Source organism: Sander lucioperca, chromosome 8 (genome assembly GCF_008315115.2).
Source record: "Sander lucioperca isolate FBNREF2018 chromosome 8, SLUC_FBN_1.2, whole genome shotgun sequence".
In the NCBI taxonomy this organism is placed as follows: Eukaryota; Metazoa; Chordata; class Actinopteri; order Perciformes; family Percidae; genus Sander; species Sander lucioperca.
In genome coordinates, this window is record NC_050180.1 from 1,061,781 (window position 1) to 1,084,839 (window position 23,059).

Below are 23,059 nucleotides of genomic sequence, written 5' to 3' on the forward strand. Positions count from 1 at the left end.
CATATTTCCACAAAAACACAGCAGTCTCTGAACTTGCGTTGGGAGTTTCGTTGAAGTTGGATGTAGTCCAGTTTGTTGTCTAATTAGCGGACACTTGCAAGCAGGATGGATGGGACAGGTGGCCGGCTAGCGTTAGCTTTCCACCTAGCTTGAACTCCTGCCCTCGTTCCGTGTTTCCGCTTTCTTGCACACCGCTTTCAATGTCCCCTTACCTGGCTAGCGGCATCAAGCGACACCGCAGGCTGAGGTGCTGGTCTCCGTAGCAGGCGAAGCTTGCCTAATGTGTCGAGTTGTCTGTCTGTAATAAAGTTTCCTGCATATTCTCCGATCTGTACCAATGTATCCTGGTGGTACACATGTGCGGTAGTTTGAATGCATATAATTGCAAGTTTGCTGCTGAAAAGAGAGAGCCTGTTAGCTTAGCTTTAAGATGGCTGACACTTGACTTCGGGTAGTGACAGTCCCACCCGCTATGGACTGGTTGAAAACATGCAGAACTAGCGGGCTGTAGTCCATAGCCTCTGGGCAAAAATGCCTCCGATGACGATTTTAGCGTCATCAGAGGCTTTTTTCCAGACCCATAATACAGAGAAATCTAGTCTCAGGGGGACATGAGGGAGGGAAGCACGATCATTCGAAAATATTACCGGGTTTCTACTGATACAAAGCTAATCGGTAAAGTATCCCTTTAAGTGTAAGGTATCACTGAAATTATTTTGGAAGATCAGGAGATGCAGCTTGCTTTGATTTTAATAGCCAGTACACAGTTGAGATACACTGTGTGTGTAGGGTCAGGGGCTAACGTGAGATGGAGAGAAACAAGACAAGAGTATAAATTGTGACTAGCGTACTGAATGATGTGATTGCCTTCCTTATGCTCTCTGCCAAGTGAAATGGGCAAGCAGCCGCTCTGTCCTAGTGACTCTGAGCATTACAGGGAGTCTTTGAGGGGCCCAATAGGAGGCCGCTGTAGGACGCAGGCCAGGGTTATCTATGCCATCTCAACTGAATAGCTGTAGTCACTACAAAAACCAACCTCAGGGACGGAGAGTAGGCTTAAGTGCACATTGTACATGTAAACAAACCCAGTTCTTCTTGTCAGCTCTGTTTCTGTCCAGCTGTCAAGTTTATGCAAATCTTTAAAATGACCATAATAGTATCATGAGAATTGGGTTGTAGTGAACCAATATCCATCAGGGAGAAAATGGAAAGCAAGCTGATTGACTTTGTGCAACTTACAGTAAGTTATTATTTTTAGTGACAGGTGCCAATGCCACTAAAGATTTTTTTTCATTATTACCCAAGTATAAAAACAATGAAATGTGCCTACTGGGCCTAAATACTCCGAAACATTTATGGGATGTTGTGGATGGATATCTTTTTTGGAACAATGTACCATTCAAGTAAACTTTTCATTTCCAAATGTAATCTTGGTTGTAACTCCAGCTTCCATCTCTGCCAGGCTCTCTGTCTGTTTTCCTGTGTTTTTACATTTCTTCCATCTTCTGTCTCTACATTTGAATGTTTCTCATCTGACTGCTGCCTGGCTGTCTCTCACTGAAGGCACGCAGTGTAGGAAGAGATGAATGAGAGACTCATGGCTTATGCCAATCGTCCCCATTTGTGGTAGTGTGGTGGAAAATGAACACCATGAAAATTGTTTGAGTACGATGCTGCCTTCTTTTACAGGGGACATATTTAATGTGATGGATGCAGATATAGCTCAGCAAAACTCAGAACACACCCAAAATAAAGAACACTACTATTCAAGCTTTTAGGACGAGCTGAGAAGAAAGTCCTGAATGTTGCAGTGACAGCAGATGCATTAGGCTGGATCAAGGCTGACTGCACCTTTTTTATTTCATGAAAGATTCTGAATAATTTGCTTTAAAATCAGTAGGCAAGCTGGAATCAACTCAATCAGGAAACAGCTGCCTGGTGGCCTTACATGGCCACTGAAAGTCAATTCTCTGCTTCTGTTCCTCATTTCTTCAGTTGATTGTAAAGTCTTAATGGGACAGCCAGCTCATTGTCCTCAGAACAAGCCAGGCTACAATAATGTGTTTCTGTTCTGTCTGTGTGCTGTCAAAATATCACTCCCACACTGAATGGCCTTTCTCTTTACACACTAAATCAGAAACATTACATGTTTCATAGTGTTTTATCATTGTTAATCGAAAGTCATTGGGTTTTGGACTGTTGGTCAGAGAAAACAAGCTATTTGAAGACATTTGCTGATGCTGTAGGAAATATATTTTCCTATGTTTGGAAATTTTATTGACAAAAAGACAAATTGTTTAATTTCATTTTTTGTTGTTGCAGTTATCAATAATGAACAAAAAAACATTAGTTTTATAAGTGCTGAATACAGCACATCATATTAAGAATTGGCAGTGCTATGCATTATTCTGTTGTGGTTGCCTATGTCCAGTTAAGCTTTAGATGGGCAGATACATAAAGCTGTCTGTGGACACTTTTGACACAGTGTTGATTATTTTTGCTCTTATGTCATGATCTTTCCTCCCTGTCCCAGCAAACATACCAGCTAATCTGCGAAGGTGATCACCTGATGGGTGCTCTGCTGAGACACTCAGCATTTCTAGTTTGCATTTTAATGAGGCTTCGGAGCAGTGCTTGTCAGAACCGGCCAAATTTTAACTTCAGAGGCTCAATCAGCATTTTCTGATAGATGAACAGCCTTCTTATATCTTTCCTTTTTGGGAGTGTGTGGGTGTTCAGTACAAGTTAAAGAGGAACCAGAATATAGAGGTTTTATGAGCAAAATGTTCTTCCTACTGCATCTAGGCGAAGAGCAAATGTCATACTAACAATACAAACCCCCTGATCATCATCAGCAGCCACAGTATACAGTCAGAGCAAGCTTGTCCCTTGCCTGGCTGTCAGGTTCAACCGTAGATATCTGACAGACTTAAATCCTGTCTGGATTAAACAGGTAGAGGCAAGCCTTCTCAGGGACCAAAACTCATGTGGTGTAGTTGGTGTGGGAGAAAATAAAATGAGAGACAAATCAAGGCAAATTACTGGTAAATGTTTTGGATTTTATCAATCCATAACTTGCAGTCAGAAGGTTAACTTTCTGCCCTGCCTGCAGCCTCTGGTGTGTCAGCAAAACACGACATCTTTGTTTATCACATAACACTGATCACCAGTCATCTGTCTCTTATGTAAGCCCACAGGCTAAACCACAGCCTGTGTGATGGGCAAGGCCAGGAGCCTGGTGGGAAACCCATCAGGAGGGGGACTGAGACACAACAAAAGAAAATGAGTAAATAATGAGAGAGAGAGAGAGAGAGAGAGAGAGAGAGAGAGAGAGAGAGAGAGAGGGATAGGAACGCTGCAGGGACAGAGGAGGTTAAAAGGGGAAGAGGTGAAAGCAGTAAAAGGAAGACTATGAGAGAGATCACCTCCCTGTCAGGCAGTACACAACATATATAAGTGTCTCCCCCCATTCGAAGAACTTTGCTTTCCTGAACTTTCTCTTCACCCTCATGTCTTTGGGCTTCTATTCTGTTTCTAAAGAGTACAGCGAGGGGAGAGAAAATCCTTCCTATTATATAAATCTGTGGTTCAGGGACAGATTACTGGTGGCTCTGCTGATGCCAATGCAGCTTCAGCAACTTTGAGTACTTCAATGTGTTGGCAGTTCGCAGTGTATCCTGACACCTAGTGCACATAGAAGGTAGCACATACTTGATTCCTGAAATGGACCTGACCATATACTTTGTTTGTGTGTGTGTGTGTGTGTGTGTGTGTGTGTGTGTGTGTGTGTGTGTGTGTGTGTGTGTGTGTGTGTGTGTGTGTGTGTGTGTGTGTGTGTGTGTGTGTGTGTGTGTGGACTGCTTTCTGTGTGTCTGTACATGTGCTGTGATTTCTGTTAAGGTGCTAAAGCTATTAACCTTTAGAGGTGGGGATCAGACGGAGTGATCTCATATATGTTTTTGGAGCGTTTAGCTCAGGATCATTTCCTAATCAAATGGCAAAGCCAGCCTTTATGTCTGGTGTTTTCTGGTAGAAGGGGCAACACTGAACTCTGTTCCAATAAAGCTGCACTGTAGCTGGGAGTTAAATTTCTTTTGTTCCTTTGATTGTACTTGATGTATTAAAAATAAAAATATGTATAGTCTTGTGAAGCCAGCAAGGTTTACATTGACTTGTGTGCTGCACAGAACCTCTGCAAGTTGTGCATTTGTTGTAATACTTTTGGTACCCAGCTAGTTTGAAATCTTTGCTTAAGTCATTGCATTCTTTTTTATTATGTTCGGTTTAATTTTACCAAAACTTTTCCACCAAGGATAGACTGCATCACCACTGTGCCTATAATCAAAGGAAAAAGCTCAAGTAGCAGTTAACTAAAATCAAATTAAGATTTTATGAGTTTTTCAAGGAACACGTTTTAAACTATAGCCTGATAGATAACAGATTTTTGTGGCAAGAACAGTATGTAGATTTAACCCTTTTGTGTTACGCAAGCGCACTGCCTTTTTAATACGGCGGGGTATACATGTCACTGCTGATTGGGTAACACCTCTGACACACCAACCAAACGAGAGAAAATGTACCTCAAAGCACGTTTTGAAGAAACATGTATTTCAACCCGGAAACCGTAACAAAACTGCACACGGTTTTCAGATTGAATGTGACCATGATGACCAAGATATGTACTGAGTGGTACTCTGTACAGTGGAAACATAAACCTGTCAGTGCTCTCTGTTGGGAAAAACTACTATGAAAGTGTTTCTAAAATACCTCCGTACTTACCATATATTAGGCATTTATATACCACCTTTTCTTGTTACTGATATATCTGCAGCAATGTATATTATAAATTATAATACCAATACCCAAAACTGGCCCCAACCCAAAACTGAGAAAGCCTGTTTAGCATTGACACCCATAGTCCACCTACACAGACCTCCTCTCAAGACTGTGTGGGCGGGTACAGCCTGTGCTTGATTGACAGCCCCCTCCCTTAGTTTTGTCACACTTGTTAGGGCAGGACAAATCACACCATTAACAGTGGCTGTGCTCCATTTGGGCGTACTGGTGTGTCACATCTTCAGTAATGACCTCATTCTGAGACACTGTATTGATATTTGTTTGAAACACAGTAGTGCTATTCTGATTTGCTGTTGTTGTGAGTGTGTGTGTCTCTGTCTGTGTGTAAAAACATCTGAATTCACAACAATAGACCCCTCCCTCTTCTCACCATGAGAGTCCCTACAGTCCAACAGCATCACCAGTGAGACACACACACACACACACACACACACACACACACACACACACACACACACACACACACACACACACACACACACACACACACACACACACACACACACACACACACACACACACACACACACACTGATGCACTCAGAGATGAAGGCTTAAGGGGTGGTCAGTCTGGCATTTTGTCAGAGCTCAGCGTGCAACAGAGGCACATGCAGAGCACACACACACACACACACACACACACACACACACACACACACACACATCGTGTCAACAGATGCCTGGTGAAAAAGAGAGAGCGTGTTAGAGCGAGAGGGTGCAGCAGAGACATGTTAAGGAAGCTGATTTGCAAGAAAATCTGCGCTCGTAAGAATGATGCCTTTTAATCTCTCCTTTTTCACCCTCTCTGTTCTCTTCTCGCTTGCTTTTGCTTTCACTGATTTCTTGGTCTTTGCTCTGCTTTCTCTGGGTGTATGTCTCTTTCATGTCTCCACCTTTTCCTCTCTCAACCTGTTGCCTTTTTGTCCCCGTCTTCCACTTTGTTTTTGTGGTTTCTCTTCATCTGCAAGATGCAGTGTCATGGTCATGGTACTCTTTGCAGCACAAGACATTTAAGGAGATGGTTTTTGTGTATTAGCCTGATCGCTGTTCTGTGATGTTGTTTTCAAACTTGTATCAATGAATGTGACTTGGCTCCACGGATGAAAGCAATGTTTTATGTGCAGCTAAAAGGGGTAGGCTTCATTCCTATAGGGAGACATGCTTTCTGATAAATGGATTGAGAAATTGTTTTTAAATAAATTCTGTTTCTTTACATCAAAAATAGACAATGACCTACACTGCAAACATTTCCGTTGTTGCCATGCCTCAGCTGATGGCAACCACCCAGCAGCGTCATATCTGCCTCGGGCTAATCCCTCGTGTGAATGGTCACGTTGGGCAGGTGACAGGGGGGGCCATGTATCGATGCATGGCTGCCAAACCAGATTAAAGTCAGATGGATGGATAGATAAAGGTTGAATAGATACATATACCCGAGCTGCGTTGCACTCCATCCCTGATGCAGGCAGAGGTCATACAATGCAGAGATGACTCAGGGTTTATTGTAGGCAGATTAACAAGAAGAGAATGATGATGCATTTCACCATGAGCCCTTATACTAACCAGGAAAGAACACCTCTGAGGGGAGCGATGTGTCTCTGAATGATTAAGGAATAATGATGTCTTTATTGATTCTTAACAGGAAAATATCTCTCACAAAGTCATTGAGCCATCAAGTGAATAACACTTGCCATTATCCTTAGGAGGATTTTGTAAGGTTTAATCAACATGGTTTTTACATTATACATTTTCCCTTTTCTGCCTCTGTCGCTGCAGATAAGAACTTTGAGGATGAAGACTCTGTGGATGGAGGCCGGTCCTCCTCCTCTTCGTCATCCAAAGTACCCCCCAGTGGCAGGAAGCCTGTAATGAGCTCTGTTAGAAGACCCAGCTCAGCCACCACAACCAAGGCCACAGGTGAGGAGGGGTTCAGTCCACACATAAGCACACAGCTATATGATATACTGTATACTGTACAGTACTTTCAACATACTTTGTTGTAATGTGTAAATACTACAACTGTGACTTTTCCCCACTGTGAGTAATGTGTCTAATAATGATTGACACTGCGTGTGTGTCAAATAAACACTTTCCTGCTGCTTAGATCATTCTTTAGAAATGTTAAATCTCAGGCATAATACCTTTTTTGTGTTATTTCCCAAAGTGAAAGAAGCCGCTGCCGGTGCTCTTGATGAAGAGGATTTCATTAAAGCCTTTGAAGACGTGCCATCAGTCCAGGTATGGTGAGCTAAGTACTGTTGTGGTTTTGTTGGTTAGTTTAAAATCCAGCACAAGAGGGAATATGACATAGCGACAGGGAAGGTATTCAACAAAAGTCACAAGATGGATTGAAACACATGATTGAAACACACATGGGCATCATGCAAGAACCTCTCACAACCACAAACAGATTTGTTCTAATGTGGCAAAATGTATTTTGTGAGGTTTTTTTCTGGCGAGACAAATTTCTACAATTCTAAAGGTGCCTGTAAAATAGCTGATTCTAATGCTAATGATTGCATTATCTCTCTGTGTCCAGATCTACTCTAACAGAGAGCTAGAGGACCAGCTGACCAAGATCAGAGAAGTGCTGTCTGATGACAAACATGACTGGGAGCACCGAGTGTTAGCGGTAAGACTCAGAAACCAAATGCATCCTGACACGCACACAGAGTGTAAGTGCATGAATCCAGTGATGTCTTTGTCTGTTCTTTGTTGTTCCTTTCCAGCTGAAGAAGGTGCGTTCTCTGATCCTGGCCGGGGCATCCGAGTACGAGGGTTTCCCTCAGCAGCTGCGTCTCCTGGAGGCTCCCCTCAAACTGTCCGCTAAAGACCTGCGCTCACAGGTGGTCCGCGAGGCCTGCATCACACTGGGGTAAGGTCCCAGGTTCAGGAGGATGTAGTATGCCCAGATTTCCAAACGTTTTTGGGACACAATAGTTAACTTCCACTTTACAGTAGCTTTAATCTGGAAAACCTGTTGTTATGTTAGAACTAACTAATAAATCAGTGATTAGCAGTACATTCATAACACAGCATATTCTCACCATGAGCACACAGTTTGAGACGTCAGCCTTATTCATAAAGTCAGATGACTTTTGTGATTCCCACTAACTCAACGCCTTCCAGAATTGCATTCTTGCATTGGTATGGGAAATAGTGGTAAAGATGGTAAAAAATGAGAATTTAAGAGGAAAAATAGAACCTGTCTCCTAAACAACAGTGAATGAGTGCTATGCGCTTCTACATGGCTTAACTGTCTTGCTTCTTTGATTTCTGAATAATAATATAACTCTTTAGCTTTGCTGTGATTGTTTTTAGCCGTACGTCTATTTTTGTGTATGTGCTTTGAGAGCAAAAAAAAAGCCGGAGTCAAATTCCCTGCATGTGTTCACACTCACTTTAGCCATTAAAGCTGATTCTGATTAATATTAATATCCTAATGTAGAGATATAGCACCTGTTAAGTGAAACTTTACATTGTGGTTTTATGTCCATTTGAACACACTGTATTTGATACTGACAATCATTTTCCCTAGGTAAGTACGTAATAAGGTTGTCAGTTATTATACAATATTTTCAGAATGTCTAATTGTCATTGTGTTAGATTGCTGAAAGTGTAAGAAACAAGAGGAGAGAGAGAGCACAGGAGAACTTCCAAGTGAGAGCATAGAGCAAATCCTCTGTCATGGAGTGTTTGTCAGCATGGATTGATTCAAAACTAGAAGGGCACTGAGAGAATGCAGAACTCTGCCAAGGCCAATAGTTCAGTCTTTTATGATATGCAAATCTGCAACCACAACCACTATATATGTCTGAATATATTTCCAAAACTATCAGAACCAGCAGTGAAGACCACTATAAAACTTATATTGTAACCACTATTAAACTTATTGCATAATGCACAATTTGAGGGTGATGCTGTGTAACGCTAACAGTATAAATATAATGTGATAATCAATCACGTTCCAAACTTTGCAGCTGAGTGTCTGTCTGTGGCCTCCCGGGTCACAGCTGCAAACATAACGGAGACGGCAAAATACACAGAGCTACCTCCAACGCTGTAGCACCACCTAGTGGAAAAGTCCCGCCACACCACTGGTTACTAATGCCTGTGAAAAATTATTTGTGCATGTGCCCTCTGATTCAGATCCGCTCCAAAATGTAATGGGTTCTTTTGGCCCATGCTACACCCTTTCACAAAGTTTCAAGGAAATCGGGCCAGTAGTTTTTCCGTAATCTTGCTGACAGACAAACAACCAGACTGACAAGCTGAGCCCAAAACATAACCTCCTTGGCAAGGGGTAAAAAAACAGCACAACCCTAATACACAGGTAAATACAGTGAAAATATCATCACTCATATCATTTATGTCGTTCAGTTTTCATTAATGGATCAGCATCAGTTGCCTCGCCAGGGTAGTCTTAATGGCTTTGATTGGCAGCGGTGATATTAACGCAAATCTCTAACTGATTAGACTCGGCCAGGAAAATGCTAAAATATTTTCTTTCCACATACTTAAGCTAATGAACACGAGCCCTGCTCGGGTGTGAAACGAGCAGCATGCTCGCCACCCAAAAACATCCGTCACCCAAATTTTAATACAACCGTGATGAGGTGGAACAGAGCAGAGGCGCAGGGAAAGAGCATCAGCTTGATGAATAGATGGGAGCTACATGGATCCTATCAGCCCTTGTAATGTCAGCAGCGCAGTTCCGAACATTCCCCAGCTGGGCGGAGCACATATTTAACTTTTCTTCAGTTCTTACACTATTACAATCTAGATATACAGTATGTATTGATTTTAGTGTGTCAGATATTTCCCTTTTTCCTTTTGTCATATTCATAATTTCTCTTTGTTGTGTTCTTTCCAAATAGAGACAACTGCACAACTGTCTTTCTAATCTTACATATGCTTTTTACCTCTCTTTAATATTTTTCCCCAAGTAATAGTCTCACTCTGAAGCCCTTAGTTAAAATGCAGAAAGTGAAATAAACCTTTAGACAATACAGCATAATTGTTGGAGGAGCTGTACCTTTAACACACCTGCTGCCACCATCCCCTTTGTATTGTGAGAAAGAACAATAACACATCACCGTGGACGGATCATCTGATGGGGTATACACTTGTTTTTTAACACCATGTCCTTTCCTCGTTCTCCCTCTGACAGACATTTGTCATCAGTACTGGGCACTAAGTTTGACCACGGAGCTGAGAGCATCATGCCCACACTGCTGAACCTTGTGCCCAACAGTGCCAAAGTCATTGCCACGTCTGGAATGGCTGCCATCCGCCTCATCCTCAGGGTAAGACATCCACAGGGGAGAGTTGATGTGCTTCCTCAGGCCCCCTGCAAATGTTTTCATTCATCCACAACAGTGCATTGACAGTGCTGCCATATATACCACCAGACTTGCAAAAGCATCACTATGTGAGAATAAAAAGATCATTTTAACTAGAAATAGTGAAACCTTACTTTTTGACTTTCTCTTGCAGCGCACACACTACCCACGTCTCATCCCCATCATCACCAGTAACTGCACCTCCAAATCAGTAGCAGTCCGACGGTAAGAGGACCTTAATGCTGCTACTAAATGAAAATAGGGCATCTGTTCATTCCATTACAGCATGTCAAAAGTAAAAGAAAAATGAAATGTTCTTTTCCTTTTATTTTTAGATAATTTTCAACGAGGAATAGAATTTCATTTATATCGAGCACTGATTCATTTTCCAGTAAACTGTTGGAAAAACACTATACAGTATGTAATATGAAAATATTTGATACTTGATTAGTTTCAAGAAATATGTCTATCTCTCCTCAAATTACAGGCAGGTTATGGTTTTCTTTAAATAACTTTTGTTGCATTTGCTGTTTTGTAAGTGTTTTTTATAGTGCTGCTTTTGGTTGTAGAGCCCTTGGTATCTCTTTTCAGACATAGTTTTGTGTCTATGTCATGGTGTTGCTTTGTCCTGTATCCAGACGCTGTTATGAGTTCCTAGACCTCATGTTACAAGAGTGGCAGACTAATACACTGGAAAGGTAAGTAGTATCTATTGAGTAGAAAACACTTGACAAGTGTGTATGTAGTGTGGAATGGATAAAGTGGTGTAGCGTGTGTGTGTGTGTGTGTGTGTGCACACGCGCGCACGTGCGCGTGTGTGTCTGGGCAGAGCAAAGTTAGAGTGGGTGCATTTAGTGTGTGTTTAAGTGTAGTGAAGGTAAATGCTTCTTCTTCCTCCTCCTCCTCCTCTCACATGATGGCATTTGAGTTGGCTAACATTTGAGTCGCTAAGAGTTGGTTGGATGCACCAATGATGAGGCCCATTAAATTGATGAATCCTGAGAGAGCTGTCATCATCAAGACCCCCAGCGATAAGGCGGCTTTCCATCACTGTAACCATGACAACCACAGCAGAGTCTTTAAAAAGCGTGCGAAAAACCCTGTGGGTGGCCACATTGCCTTTGGACCACCAGGAATAAAACTGGCAGAGACAGAAAAAGAGTAAGAAGAGAGAGCTAGTCCTGGACTTTTTTTTAGTTTAACATTTGCGGTCTAAGGTTACAGGAGTCGTCTGCCTATACTTCCTGGTTTTATCTTTAATCAGATCTTGGGATACCTGCTTGTGTCCTCCTCACCATGTTCCCTTACTACCCCAGGCATGTGGCTGTTCTGACTGAGACCATCAAGAAAGGCATACACGATGCTGACTCTGAGGCCAGATCCATTGCTAGAAAGTAAGTCTCATTTAAGTGCTTTGCACCCCAACTAGGGGTGTCACGGTTCTCCAAATCCACGTTTTAATTTGACTTTCAATTTTAAGGGCTATTCAGTTCTCTGTTTAAACTTCTTCTTTTTTTCTGCAGTGATGGCAATGCCACAATAAGAGCCACTAGATGGCAGAAGGGTACTTTACAACAACAGTTAGATTTTCTCATAATTAAGGAAGTTGAATTGAATGCACCATTAGTTTACCAAAGTGCGCATTTGTGACACCCCTAACCCTAACAGACTCTATTTTTGTCCTTATGGTGAACTGTATGTCTTTGTTTTATGGTAAACCAGGTATTCACTGGTTTTTACCCCAGCAAAGTTTAAAAAGTATCTTCATCTTATCTTCTGCTTTTTCTTGTCCTCACCTATAGGTGCTATTGGGGTTTCCATGGTCACTACAGCCGGGAGGCAGAGCATCTGTTCCAGGCGCTGGAGTCCACCTATCAGAAGGCCCTCCAGTCTCACCTGAAGAGCTCTGACAGCATCGTGTCTCTGCCCCAGTCGGACCGCTCCTCCTCCTCTTCCCAGGAGAGTCTGAAGTAAGAACCAGTTTTCCCTCCTTCCGTCCTCACCTGTTATCATGTTATGTTCCATCCCTATTCCCTTTGTTCCATATTTACTCTCCTGCTTCAGTTGGCCCTGAGATTATACCTCCTTCTATCCCACTCCCTGTTATATGTTCTTCTTTGTTGTATCTCCTACCTTCCACCTTTTTCTATACTATGAATTGAAAATTAGGGTTGCAAGATATATTGACTCAATATCGTTATCGCAATATCGCATTGCGTAATATTATATCTAGGGGTGCAAGATATATCGACTCAATATCGCTATCGCAATATCACGTTGCGCAATATTATATCGAAAGTGTCGCAATAAGTATGCAATATTTTGTTTATTTTGTGGAGAGCTGCGTCCGGTCAGTTGGCTGTGTGGCTTAGTTGCGTTTGATTTAGATCCCGCTTAAAACGCTATGTAGATCATAATTTCATTAGCCAGTTACCGTGCCACTTGCACATGTTAGTACACGTCAGCGCACAGGTCCACTACGTGACAAACCCTATGTGTGCATATTTTGACAGAGTTACAGTGTAAGTGAAGAAATAGATAGAGACAACAAAACGGAACGAATCAGAGAAGAGAAAGAAAAGTTGTGTCCTGTTCTCTTTATTTATTTATTTTATACTGTACAACCAGTAAAACATGTCCTGTTCTGTAGACATGGTCCTTATTTATTTATTCATGTTGTACCAGTCCAATATGACTGTCAGTTGAAATAAAACTTGTTTCATTTGTTATGAATCTATTTTGATGCGGTTTCCCATAACTTTTGTAATTTTACATATTTTTTAAAAATATCGAAATTAATATCGATATCGCAATATCACATTTTGTCAATATCGTGCAACCGTATTGAAAAAACAAAAGAATCAATGCAAGTGGTGTGAGGTCGTTTTGTCTAAGCAAACTGGAAGCCAGATGAAAAGCTAGGCTAAAAAATAACTGAAATAAATAAGTTACAGTTTTGCTAAATTTGACTTACTTGAGAAAAGACTGAAACCCTCAGAATAAACACTGCAATGTTGCATCTGAAGAGATTATCTCAGGAATGAGCCACTATTCACAGAATTTTAGCAAAGCATAGTTAACAAAGTCCATTGTCTCTCTTTTCTTTTCTTTTTTTGGATATGTTTTCAACAACTGCTGTTGTCTCTTTTTATGTTGAATTTGTGCGTGCGTGCATGCGTGTGTGAGCTAATTAAACTTCAAGGTCAATAAATGTCTCAAAGGAAGCTAGTGAGACGGTTATTGAGCTTGAAGTGCAGTGCTAGTGCTACACATGTATGGGAACATTCTTTTTTCTTTAAACTCCATACATTTCACATAAGAAATTCATATGAACTGTTCTTCGATACAATAACTGTCTAGTGTTGTCAGATGGGTTGGAATGTGATGTACAAAAAGTCTAAAATGTGTCTTGTTGTATCTATGTTTTTCAGCCGGCCTTTGTCTGTGAAGAGTGTCATTGGAGGGAGCATAACAAGGAGTAAGCCACTTACTTCCTCAGTCCCTTTCTGTCCCTTGGTGTAGGCTTTTCTCCAAAAGTGACAAGTGTATATATGTAAATGTATAAAGTTAGGCAATTGTGTTTGTATACTGTCTATAAACATTATTTCAATGGTTAACATAAAGTTGCAATTGATGCTTGTAAAAATTAGTTAATGGTTTATTTAGTGGTTTATAAAGCATCAAGTAACATTCATTTGGCTTCATTACATCTTTTTTATTACTGGTGATACATAAATGAGTGATTATTTGTGCACCGATAATTGAATTTTGTCTGATCATGTATATTGAACACATTTATGGACAGAAAGTGAATGTTAACATGCCACACTGCACCGCAGATAAACATGGTGGGAGATGAGAACAATGAAAAGAAAAACAAAACAGCAGAGTTGCACAAAGAAATACTTCTGCATAATTTTCCATTTGATTATCTTCTTTAGTTGGATCAGTAAAACTTGTGCTCTTCAAACAGTCACAAACTTGTTTCTTTAAAGTATATTTCTTTTTTGGTGGCTGGCGTGGGTAGGTCAGTAGGTAGGTAAGTATGAGGCCTCATGCCATCCTTACACAAAAGACTGTCTTGCTTTCTGATGGAAATAAAAAGTAAAAAGTGAAGAAGTAGATGTAAGTGATGCATTAAGCATTTAAAATAAAAACCCTTTGACTATATACTTCTCATTTCTGTGCTGCTGTAGGTAAGCTGGTGAGCACCAGGGTGCCATCGGGTTCTCTACAGCGCTCCCGTAGTGACATTGATGTAAACGCCGCCTCCAACGCCAAGTCCCGTCTGTCCACCGTTCCTGCATCCTCACCGTTCGGCTCTGCAGCCGCCCTTCCCCCAGGCTCCTACGCCTCATTAGGTAATCCATAAGTCATCTCCCTCTAACCTTCTGAAAACAGAAAAACAAACCTCTCTATGGCAGTTTGACTCTGTTGTCATTCAGCAAAAACTGCTTATGCTGGATTGTAAATACTGCAGTCAGTGCGAGGTTGCTTTGTCCAAGCAAACTGAAAGCAAGATGAAAGGCTAGGCTAAAAAAAGCTGTGAATATAAGCTACACTTTTGCTAACTTTGACTTTCTTGAGAAAAGTCAATACCCTCAGAATGAACACTGCGATACTGCATCTGAAGAGATTTACTCAGGAATGAGCCACTATCTATTAATATTCTAGCAAAGCTTAGTTAACAAAGTGCTTTTTCAGAGGCCCACTCAAGCAGTTATTCTCAAAGTCTCCCATCATCATGAAGCAATAACATTTTCTCCTGTAGTCACTGGCTTTTATGGGCCTGGCTGGGGTTATTAATCACTACTGAGGTTGTCATTAGACTGTTCTGTCAGCAGGAACTGTTTAAATCCTACACTGGCACTTTTGACAAATCAGTGTGGTGAGGCTGATTAGCCTCCTAGTGTGATGAAAACCCCAGACACATTTTAAGGATGTTTTCACATAATTTCAAGCCAATGGTGAATGTTGACATTTACTGTAATCCTTTTGGTCACAGAGAAACTTTTCCCCCCGTAGCTCGATAATGGCCATTACTAATGATGAGGGCCCCTGCTCACCCACTCACTCCTGTTCCTGCTTCAATTGCTACTAATGTCTTCCTCTATACCTCTCCTCCCACTCGCTGCTGCTCCGCCTTTCTTTAATGCCCCAAAGATGGCACCCCTGGTAAAAGTGATGGTAAGACTTGGTGTGTGTGTGTGTGTGTGTGTGTGTGTGTGTGTGTGTGTGTGTAGCTGTGCATCTTGCACAGAACACAAGAAAGTGAAGACGTATGCGTGTGTGTCTTTGTCAGCTGTCACGGGCTACACGTTTACATCCTTTGTCTCTTCATCTGTGCCCTCTTTTCCTCTCTTTATCCCCCACAAGTAGTCGCCAGTTATGTGGAACTGCATGGACTGTCTGCATGGTTTACCTCCTCTTCCTGTAACCCTAACAACTGTATCCATCAACTCAGTTACCTACACAGCGATCAAGTCCAATGTTGCTGGTTCATAATGTAGGGTTTTGTTTAAGTTTATAGAGAAGGTTGTTTTCTTCTTTCTTTCATGGTTTCTTTTTTACTTACAGAAATTGAGGTGCCATTGTAACGGCCGGTCCATGAACTAAATGGCTGCCAAATTTGACATCCTACCCAAGCTTTTAACTGTCCTTTGCTACGTGGAGTATATCTCAGGGTTGCCATATCTGATCAAAGTATTGGACTGTTTGGCTGTTACACAATGTGGCATGACATTTAGAATCATACAATCTGTTTTGTGATATGTAAGGTTTCATTTTACAGATCCGTTTTTTGTCAGTCACACACAAATCAAATCAGCTTGTAGTCAATTTTTAGGATCCAAACAAAAAATGTTTGTCCACTACTTTTTCAAGAGTACTTTGGCACAATGTGGTAAATCTTCACGAACAGCTGTGAACCATTGTTGTTATGGCAGTCACCATTTTCTAGGCACTATTCTCGGCATATTGTGTAGATGGCTTTTGCCATTACAAAAATCCCCCAATGGACTCTGGTTATATCTCATTTTCACACCATTGGTTTGCATTTGGTTTGAAGTTGACAAATGTTTTTTAAACTTCCAATACAAAATGTTTTCTACTCACTGTAAGAAGTCAAAATGTTTTTCAAGCATAGCATTTAGGCTGCAGCTGCAAATAATATTCAATGTTTATCTGTCTTTCTCCAGACCTGGGTCAAAAAGTTTGCCAATATTTCTTATGGTTTGGTTAGCACACTTAAAACTTTATGCTTCAAAGTCACTTAAGTTGTGCTTTGGCTCATGTCTTAGCTAGCACTAGCATAACTGCTTATAGGGCGAACCCCAGCCATCTTGATCTCAGGTTGCAGGTTAAAACAAACGCTGAGAATCATTTGCAAACTAACAGACCCAGGTTTTACTTGTTTCCCTCCTGTGTGTTTCAGGGGGGATCTATCCTCTCATCCAGGTCTTCTTCATTCTGTCTCCCCAGACTTTTTTCCTCTCCAGCATCTCTGTCCAGGGTTGGGGTGAACACAGTTACATATTAAGTGGATTAAACTCCCTCTGCCTCTCTTCCCTCCCCGTTCTTGCTCCCTCCCTTGTCGTCCAGGTCGTGTTCGAACCAGGAGACAAAGCTCGGGCAGCGTGGGCGGAGCCAGTCCCTCAGTGGTGGACAGTAGGGGGCGCAGCCGAGCCAAAGTTGTCTCTCAGTCCCAGCGTATGTATATATACATCCCACACAGGCTCTCACTTGGTAAAGTCACATTGAAATCACAGAATGTCTTCAATTACACTATACACATTCTAACCCTTCAGCATTACACAGCTATGTGTGTGCGTGCTGCACACCAATCTGTCACTCTATTTCGGTACAATCTTCGTCTGCATTTGGCTTTGAGATCATACAAGATGTTTTGCTGTTTCTTGTATATGTGTGTGTGATGTTTCTCATGCGCTACAGCACCCTGAAAACACTTCCAGTCACTCACAAATCTTTTGTATTTGTGCAAGAGTACCCACATGCATGCAAAGGATGTGTGTGTGTAAGTTGGAATCTGTATGTTCTTAAGATCTGTCAGTTATCAGTACACAGCTAACATGTTCACAGCCGTCCAGAGTGCATGCTGGGTACATTTAATGAACATAACCCCTTCTGTCTCATTTTGACCGTTCTCCGCCCTGTCCTGCCTATTGCTTCCATCACCCAGGATCCAGATCAGCCAATCCCATCAATGGTAAGGCCTCAGCTTCATCCAATCACAAGCCAGACGCCTCGTCCCTGAGCACCGTCCCCTTAGCACAGAGTTTTGCATGCTGTCCCATTCTTTTAGCTTTTTTACATTTGTTTCCCCACATACAGTACAGTAGCAGCATGCTCCACTCATCGCATTCACATTTTTCTGATTACTTTCCCCCCACAGTTTGAGAAGCTGTTTGGAGTCGGAGATGTTTGCTGTCAGCGTTAGCCATTTTGTTGTCTTTGTAGTCTTTGTTTTCACTGTTGAAATGTTATATGTTCCCAATATGTTCCCACTGGTGACTGCTGCCACAGTAAATGTCTCCCCACAGCACAGTTAGTTAGAAAAAGGGTCCACCCCCCTCACCCTGTGTGTGTGTGTGTGTGTCTGTATTTGTTCATTCAGAATCTAATTTCCTGTGAAGTTCTGTTTCCCTCCAACATCTGTGTTGTGATAAAAATAGTATTCATTCACCTCGAATATAACTAAATCGATGACATAGGTTGACACTCTACACTGAGATGATATAATGTAGAAGAAGACATTTTAATATGTTACTTTGCCTTTAATGTTGCTGCAATGTCTACACGGCATTGGGTCTGTTGACACAGGCCTTGTGTTTTGAGATTTGACCAAGCATGTTATTAAAGGTTGCGCCACTCCCTTACCTTTATCCCAACCAGTGTCTCAGCCACACTGAATACTGTCTAACCACAGTACATGTTTTTGTGTTTATTTGTCTTCTTTCTCGCAGCCGGCAGCCGCTCCAGCTCCCCAGGCAAGCTGCTCGGCCACAGCAGTTACGGCCGGATCCCTCGATCCACGGTGTCGGCCTCCACCACGCCAGCAGACAAGCGCAGCAGGATCCCCCGCAGCCAGGGCTGCAGCCGCGAGACCAGCCCCAGCCGACTGGGCCTCGGTAAGGCCAGGACTCCGGCACACACTAGTCTTTCTTTAGTAACAAGCTACTGTAGCTCTGCAGGACTACTGTCTATGTGGTTGAAGTCTGGAAGAGTGAATTACTGTGACTTGTATTTGTAAGTCATAGTACTCTTGTTACTCCATTTTTAACCATACTTCTTTCCTAAACAAACCTAAAGCGCGATTTGTGGTTCTGCGGAGGCTCCACGGAGAGCTTTCGCCGTAGCGTAAATAAGTGGCCTGAAGTTAACACTTGTGCGTTGGTGTGTGCACGTCAGGCTACGGCGTAGGGTCAGTGTCTCCACGGCGTAGATTTAATGCAGAAGCATAAATCCCGCTTAAGTTTTAAATTTTTTGACGCCCCAAATTAAGAATTCTAATTGTGTAAGCAATGCATTTAATTATTACATTGATTCCATGATACATCAGCATGAGCTTGCCTGCGAGTGTGTGATGAAGGAAAAACAAGAAACTGATATGCGACATATCACAGTATTGCATTAGCATTGTGACAAGACTTGGCAACAAGTTCACCACTGACCATTCACATGCTCCACATTATTGACCACACAGGTGTGCTCATCGTCACCATACAGCACGTGAACACACGTACTGATAATGTGACATACATTGACACAGGATCTAGTCACAAACAAGTGAAACTGGACCTCCATATCTTCACCTCCTGATAAAGATATACAGTCATGTTTCCATTGTGTCCTTTGAAACACAGCAGCTCACGTTCCCTGTACTCAGACGATAAACACTGCACATGGAAGCACAGAGTGCTATTGTCCATCACAAAGCATTGTTGGCTTATTATTTGCACAGACAGCGCAGATGACAAAGACGACAGTGTCTGTTCTGCTAGTTCTCTGGTGGTGCCCTGGTAGCTCACCTGGTTGTACTAAGGCTCAGTCCTTACCACTTGGGTGCACTTCATGCACAGTTTTTGTCTTCAGCTAAAGTTTCCTCAAAGATCTGTTCTGATGTATGATTACTTGAGAGGGAGCGATGGTTATGGGTGTTATAGTGGTTGACATAAAAACATCTGAGCCCAATGGAAAAAAAAAAAAAAAAAAATTGAAACTCCAGACATAGGGTATTGTCTGAAAATTATTTGTTGTTTGGTAGTCGTCATCATTAGGGCTAAATAGATAAATACTATATGACTATCCAGCTCTGCAGTTGCTACATAGATGCCAGGCAGAGTCAGACATCCTTTTCCTCATTTGTCAGGGTGGAATGATGTCTTTTTTAATGGACTGGCTGCTTTTTGTATCTTTTTGAAGTGTCATTAAAAATATGTTTAAATTAGAGGAAATGTAAAAGGTTTCTGATTTATTACAGATCCTTTATTTTGTTTTCAGTTTTTCTGTAGTAAAAAAGTGTTTAATGTTTCCAGGTTTGTTTTAATAAGAGGAGGATACTGTGCATATTCATCCTCTGTTACTACTGTTCATATCAGAATTTAATGTGTTACTTTCTTAATATCTTAAGTTACAAACCCTATAACACTTTTGTCGTTTATCTTATCGTCACATGTTAACAGAAGCTTGAGTTGCTCTCTGGATTGTCCAGACTATCTAACCTTTACTAGCAGTATGGTGTTTGATCAGCTCACTTACCCAGCATTCAGCCACTGCTTCTGTCTCTGTGACTCTGTTCCTCTTTTTCTCCTCACTTTTAATTTCTTCTTATCTCTGTAGTCCATTTTTGTCTCGCTTTATATTTTGGCCCTAGTAGTGATAGTCTTTCAGTCAGTTGAATGTGCATTTGTTTACAAAAAAATATCCAAATGTGATAGTCATGACATTTACTGAGCACATTCTCATTCAAAGAATTGAACATTTTCATTTTGGACAATTCATGATCCTGCCTGTTTCATTGTCCCTCAGTCCAAAATGTCAAATTGATGCACACCATGTCTGACCTCATTCATGTGTTCAAAGCAATAAAGTATTTTGATTGTAATGACCCATAGCCTTTATTTAATGCTAACCTCATTTTAGCATCACCACAAGCAAGGTTCTAAGAATAGCAGTCACCAGTTCATGTTGGGTGCCTCCTGGAGGAACAGTACAGTCTGCAGGGCTTTATACTTTCTTCTTTCATAATCTTGACCCCTCTTCTTTTCCTCATTTCTGACTCTCACCCCAATGTTTCCACAAGAATGCACACTGACACTCCAACTTAACTTGTTGTCCTGACAGCCAGACTGTGTGGTAAAGCTCTTCTTCATGCTGCTCTTCCCTACCGCACGCTAGCCCGGAGCCGCATTCCCCGTCCCAGCATGAGTCAGGGTTGCAGTCGCGACACCAGTCGCGAGAGCAGCCGTGACACCAGCCCTGCTCGGGGCTTCACTCCTCTGGGTGAGTACCGCTGAGCTAACCGCTGTCCGGACTAGCCCTTCCAGTGAGTGAGCCAACCGGAGAATCTTTACCAGATGCTAACTAGAGCTGTCGGTCTTCCTTTATAATACCATTTGAATTTCATTTGTTATTTTTTTAAATATTCAAATAATATTCGAATATTTAATGCTCATATGCAGCCTGTTATGTACTATACTACTCAAGCTTATGCATTGTCAGTGCCACTATAAGCATGTGGTTGTTGTTACACGTTCTGTCCACTAGAGGGACTTCCAACATCAGCCTGGCCTTGAAGGGGATCTACGTCATGGCGCATTGCATTTCTGGCACGCCGCTCTCTGTTTACATTATTTTCCACCACGCACACAGCGACAAACAGAAATCAACAGAGAACTCTGTAATGAAACATTATCTAACAAGTGTATTGAAGCGGCTCTGTTGTAAAGGCTAACGTTGCTCGGTTAGCACAATGACATCATGTTAGAAAGCACAGCCGAAACGATTTGTCATAAACTAAGTAACAATAGTGTTAGCCACGATGCTAACAGCATTGATAACTAGCTAAGTCAAACGGTGCTGTCACTACTATTTTAGTGATTTAAAAGGAACCTGTTTCTTGCAGATTGTCACGTTACTGAGAATACAGCTGTTAGAAGGTAATATATGAAGTGGAAGCTAACTCTGACAGCTGTAGGGCAGCTAACATTAACTTTAGCTGTCTCCATGAAGCCCCCAGCTAAGTTCCTATAACTCGCAACGCAGTTAGGAAACCAGAACGAGCTAACTATTGATAACCTAAGCATTTTGGCTCGATGGATGTCGATTTTAAAGTCATGTTAAAACTATTTTCAGTCCTTCCGATTTTGTTTTTTAACCTTTATTTTACCAGGGAAAAGAATCACATTGAGATTACAATCTCTTTTACAATTGAGCCCTGGCCAAGAAGGCAGCACATAAAGGATACACTTTAACAGACAACAAATAACAGACAAACAGGGATACTGCAAAAATCACGTCACGATTTCCACGTCACTCCCCCTGTACTAACATTACTCGGTACGTAACGTTAGCTCACAATGTCTTGTGTTTCTCACTCCTGTAACTTTTTGTTCATCACACGTGACATGAGAAGACAGAGATTAGCTAACGTTAGCATACCTACTTATAAAAAAATAAATAATCACATTCGAATAGTAATTTCAGCATTTGAATAGTATTGATTTTTTTACTATTCGAATTATATTCGACTTTCAAATTCTTTATTCAATTCAACACCAACCTCCCTCCTGTTATTGGTGTTCTTTGTCCTGTCATTCTAGCTCTGCCTGCCTGCCTCCCTGTCTGTCTCTGCGCATGCACTAATTGTGTCTTTCTGGGTTTAGGGAAGATTACTGTTCTGTGTCCAGTGTCTCTTCTGAAACCTGTTTTTTTTTTTTAAAAGATGGTATAAATGACAAAGCACCCTCATCAAAGGTACCTTCTTTACTTTAGACACTTTTAGGTTGGTTTAATGTGAATTAATTCTGAATGAATCTGTGTACAAATGTTGCGTGTTTAAGTATAAATGCTATCGATTGGGGAAGACGGAGAGAAAGATGTAGATGCAACAGAAACAGCAAGCAATAATTGTAGTCAGTATTCATAGGTGAATGCACAGTACAGTAGCTGCTACTGTAGTTCTTGTGCTATTACAACCTGGGAAGTGATGTCATACCTCTGAAGCCATTGCTGGTATCATCATGAATCTATAAAGCAGTAGTGGAGAAGTATGTCAATCCTCAGCATGTCAGTGCTGTTAGCATAGCATGTGTTAACTGTTTTTTGTTGTTTCTGTCAACCGTCAGTCTGTGATGGATTTGATGTTGTATTTTTTTTTTTACTTCAAATAGAATTGAGATTTCTTCTATACATTCTGTATTTAATTCTGAACAGTGACATACTGTGTTGCCTACTCTTTATTTTTGGATTTGTTATTTGTCATGAGGGACAATGTGTAGAATGCAATGCGTGTACAGGTCATGAATAATGGGCCACCCCCTACTATACAGTACTCTACTGTTTATCCAAATGTAATTCATCGAGATGTGACCCTCTCCACACTGCAGAGCTAACTCAAATACCTGTGAAGGCCAAGTCAAGCCAAATCATAATTGGTTTTAATTGATAAAAAAAATCCTGCATGAGCAAGTAGTGATCTTGATTGTAAAATAAGCAGGTTATTACTAATCATATATCAGAAACCACACTAATTTCTGCAAGTCAAAAGGTGATGTAAATATCAACCACTTTCATTCATTTTCTTAATTCATTTATTTCCAAAATGAAAACAAACACATGAC

At 41.4% G+C, this 23,059-nt stretch overlaps 1 protein-coding gene across 40 annotated transcripts in view; it reads left to right on the forward strand.

Annotated features, from left to right (window-relative positions):
- The window catches only part of clasp1a (cytoplasmic linker associated protein 1a), a 105,619-nt gene that overhangs the window by 55,716 nt on the left and 26,844 nt on the right, over positions 1–23,059 (forward strand). For 12 of the 40 annotated variants that reach the window (XM_031278456.2, XM_031278457.2, XM_031278463.2 and 9 more), the window contains 16 exons: positions 6,634–6,774; positions 7,022–7,095; positions 7,397–7,489; positions 7,587–7,732; positions 10,028–10,163; positions 10,354–10,424; positions 10,838–10,897; positions 11,516–11,593; positions 12,002–12,169; positions 13,631–13,677; positions 14,396–14,560; positions 15,363–15,386; positions 16,800–16,907; positions 17,398–17,424; positions 18,182–18,346; positions 20,562–20,720. In XM_031278456.2, the coding sequence (XP_031134316.1) occupies positions 6,634–6,774; positions 7,022–7,095; positions 7,397–7,489; positions 7,587–7,732; positions 10,028–10,163; positions 10,354–10,424; positions 10,838–10,897; positions 11,516–11,593; positions 12,002–12,169; positions 13,631–13,677; positions 14,396–14,560; positions 15,363–15,386; positions 16,800–16,907; positions 17,398–17,424; positions 18,182–18,346; positions 20,562–20,720 (1,662 nt within the window). Of the gene's footprint in view, positions 1–5,552; positions 5,623–6,633; positions 6,775–7,021; positions 7,096–7,396; positions 7,490–7,586; positions 7,733–10,027; positions 10,164–10,353; positions 10,425–10,837; positions 10,898–11,515; positions 11,594–12,001; positions 12,170–13,630; positions 13,678–14,395; positions 14,561–15,362; positions 15,387–16,799; positions 16,908–17,397; positions 17,425–18,181; positions 18,347–20,561; positions 20,721–23,059 lie in introns of those variants that run through there. The other 28 variants (XM_031278472.2, XM_031278474.2, XM_031278482.2 and 25 more) reach the window with 12 other exon arrangements.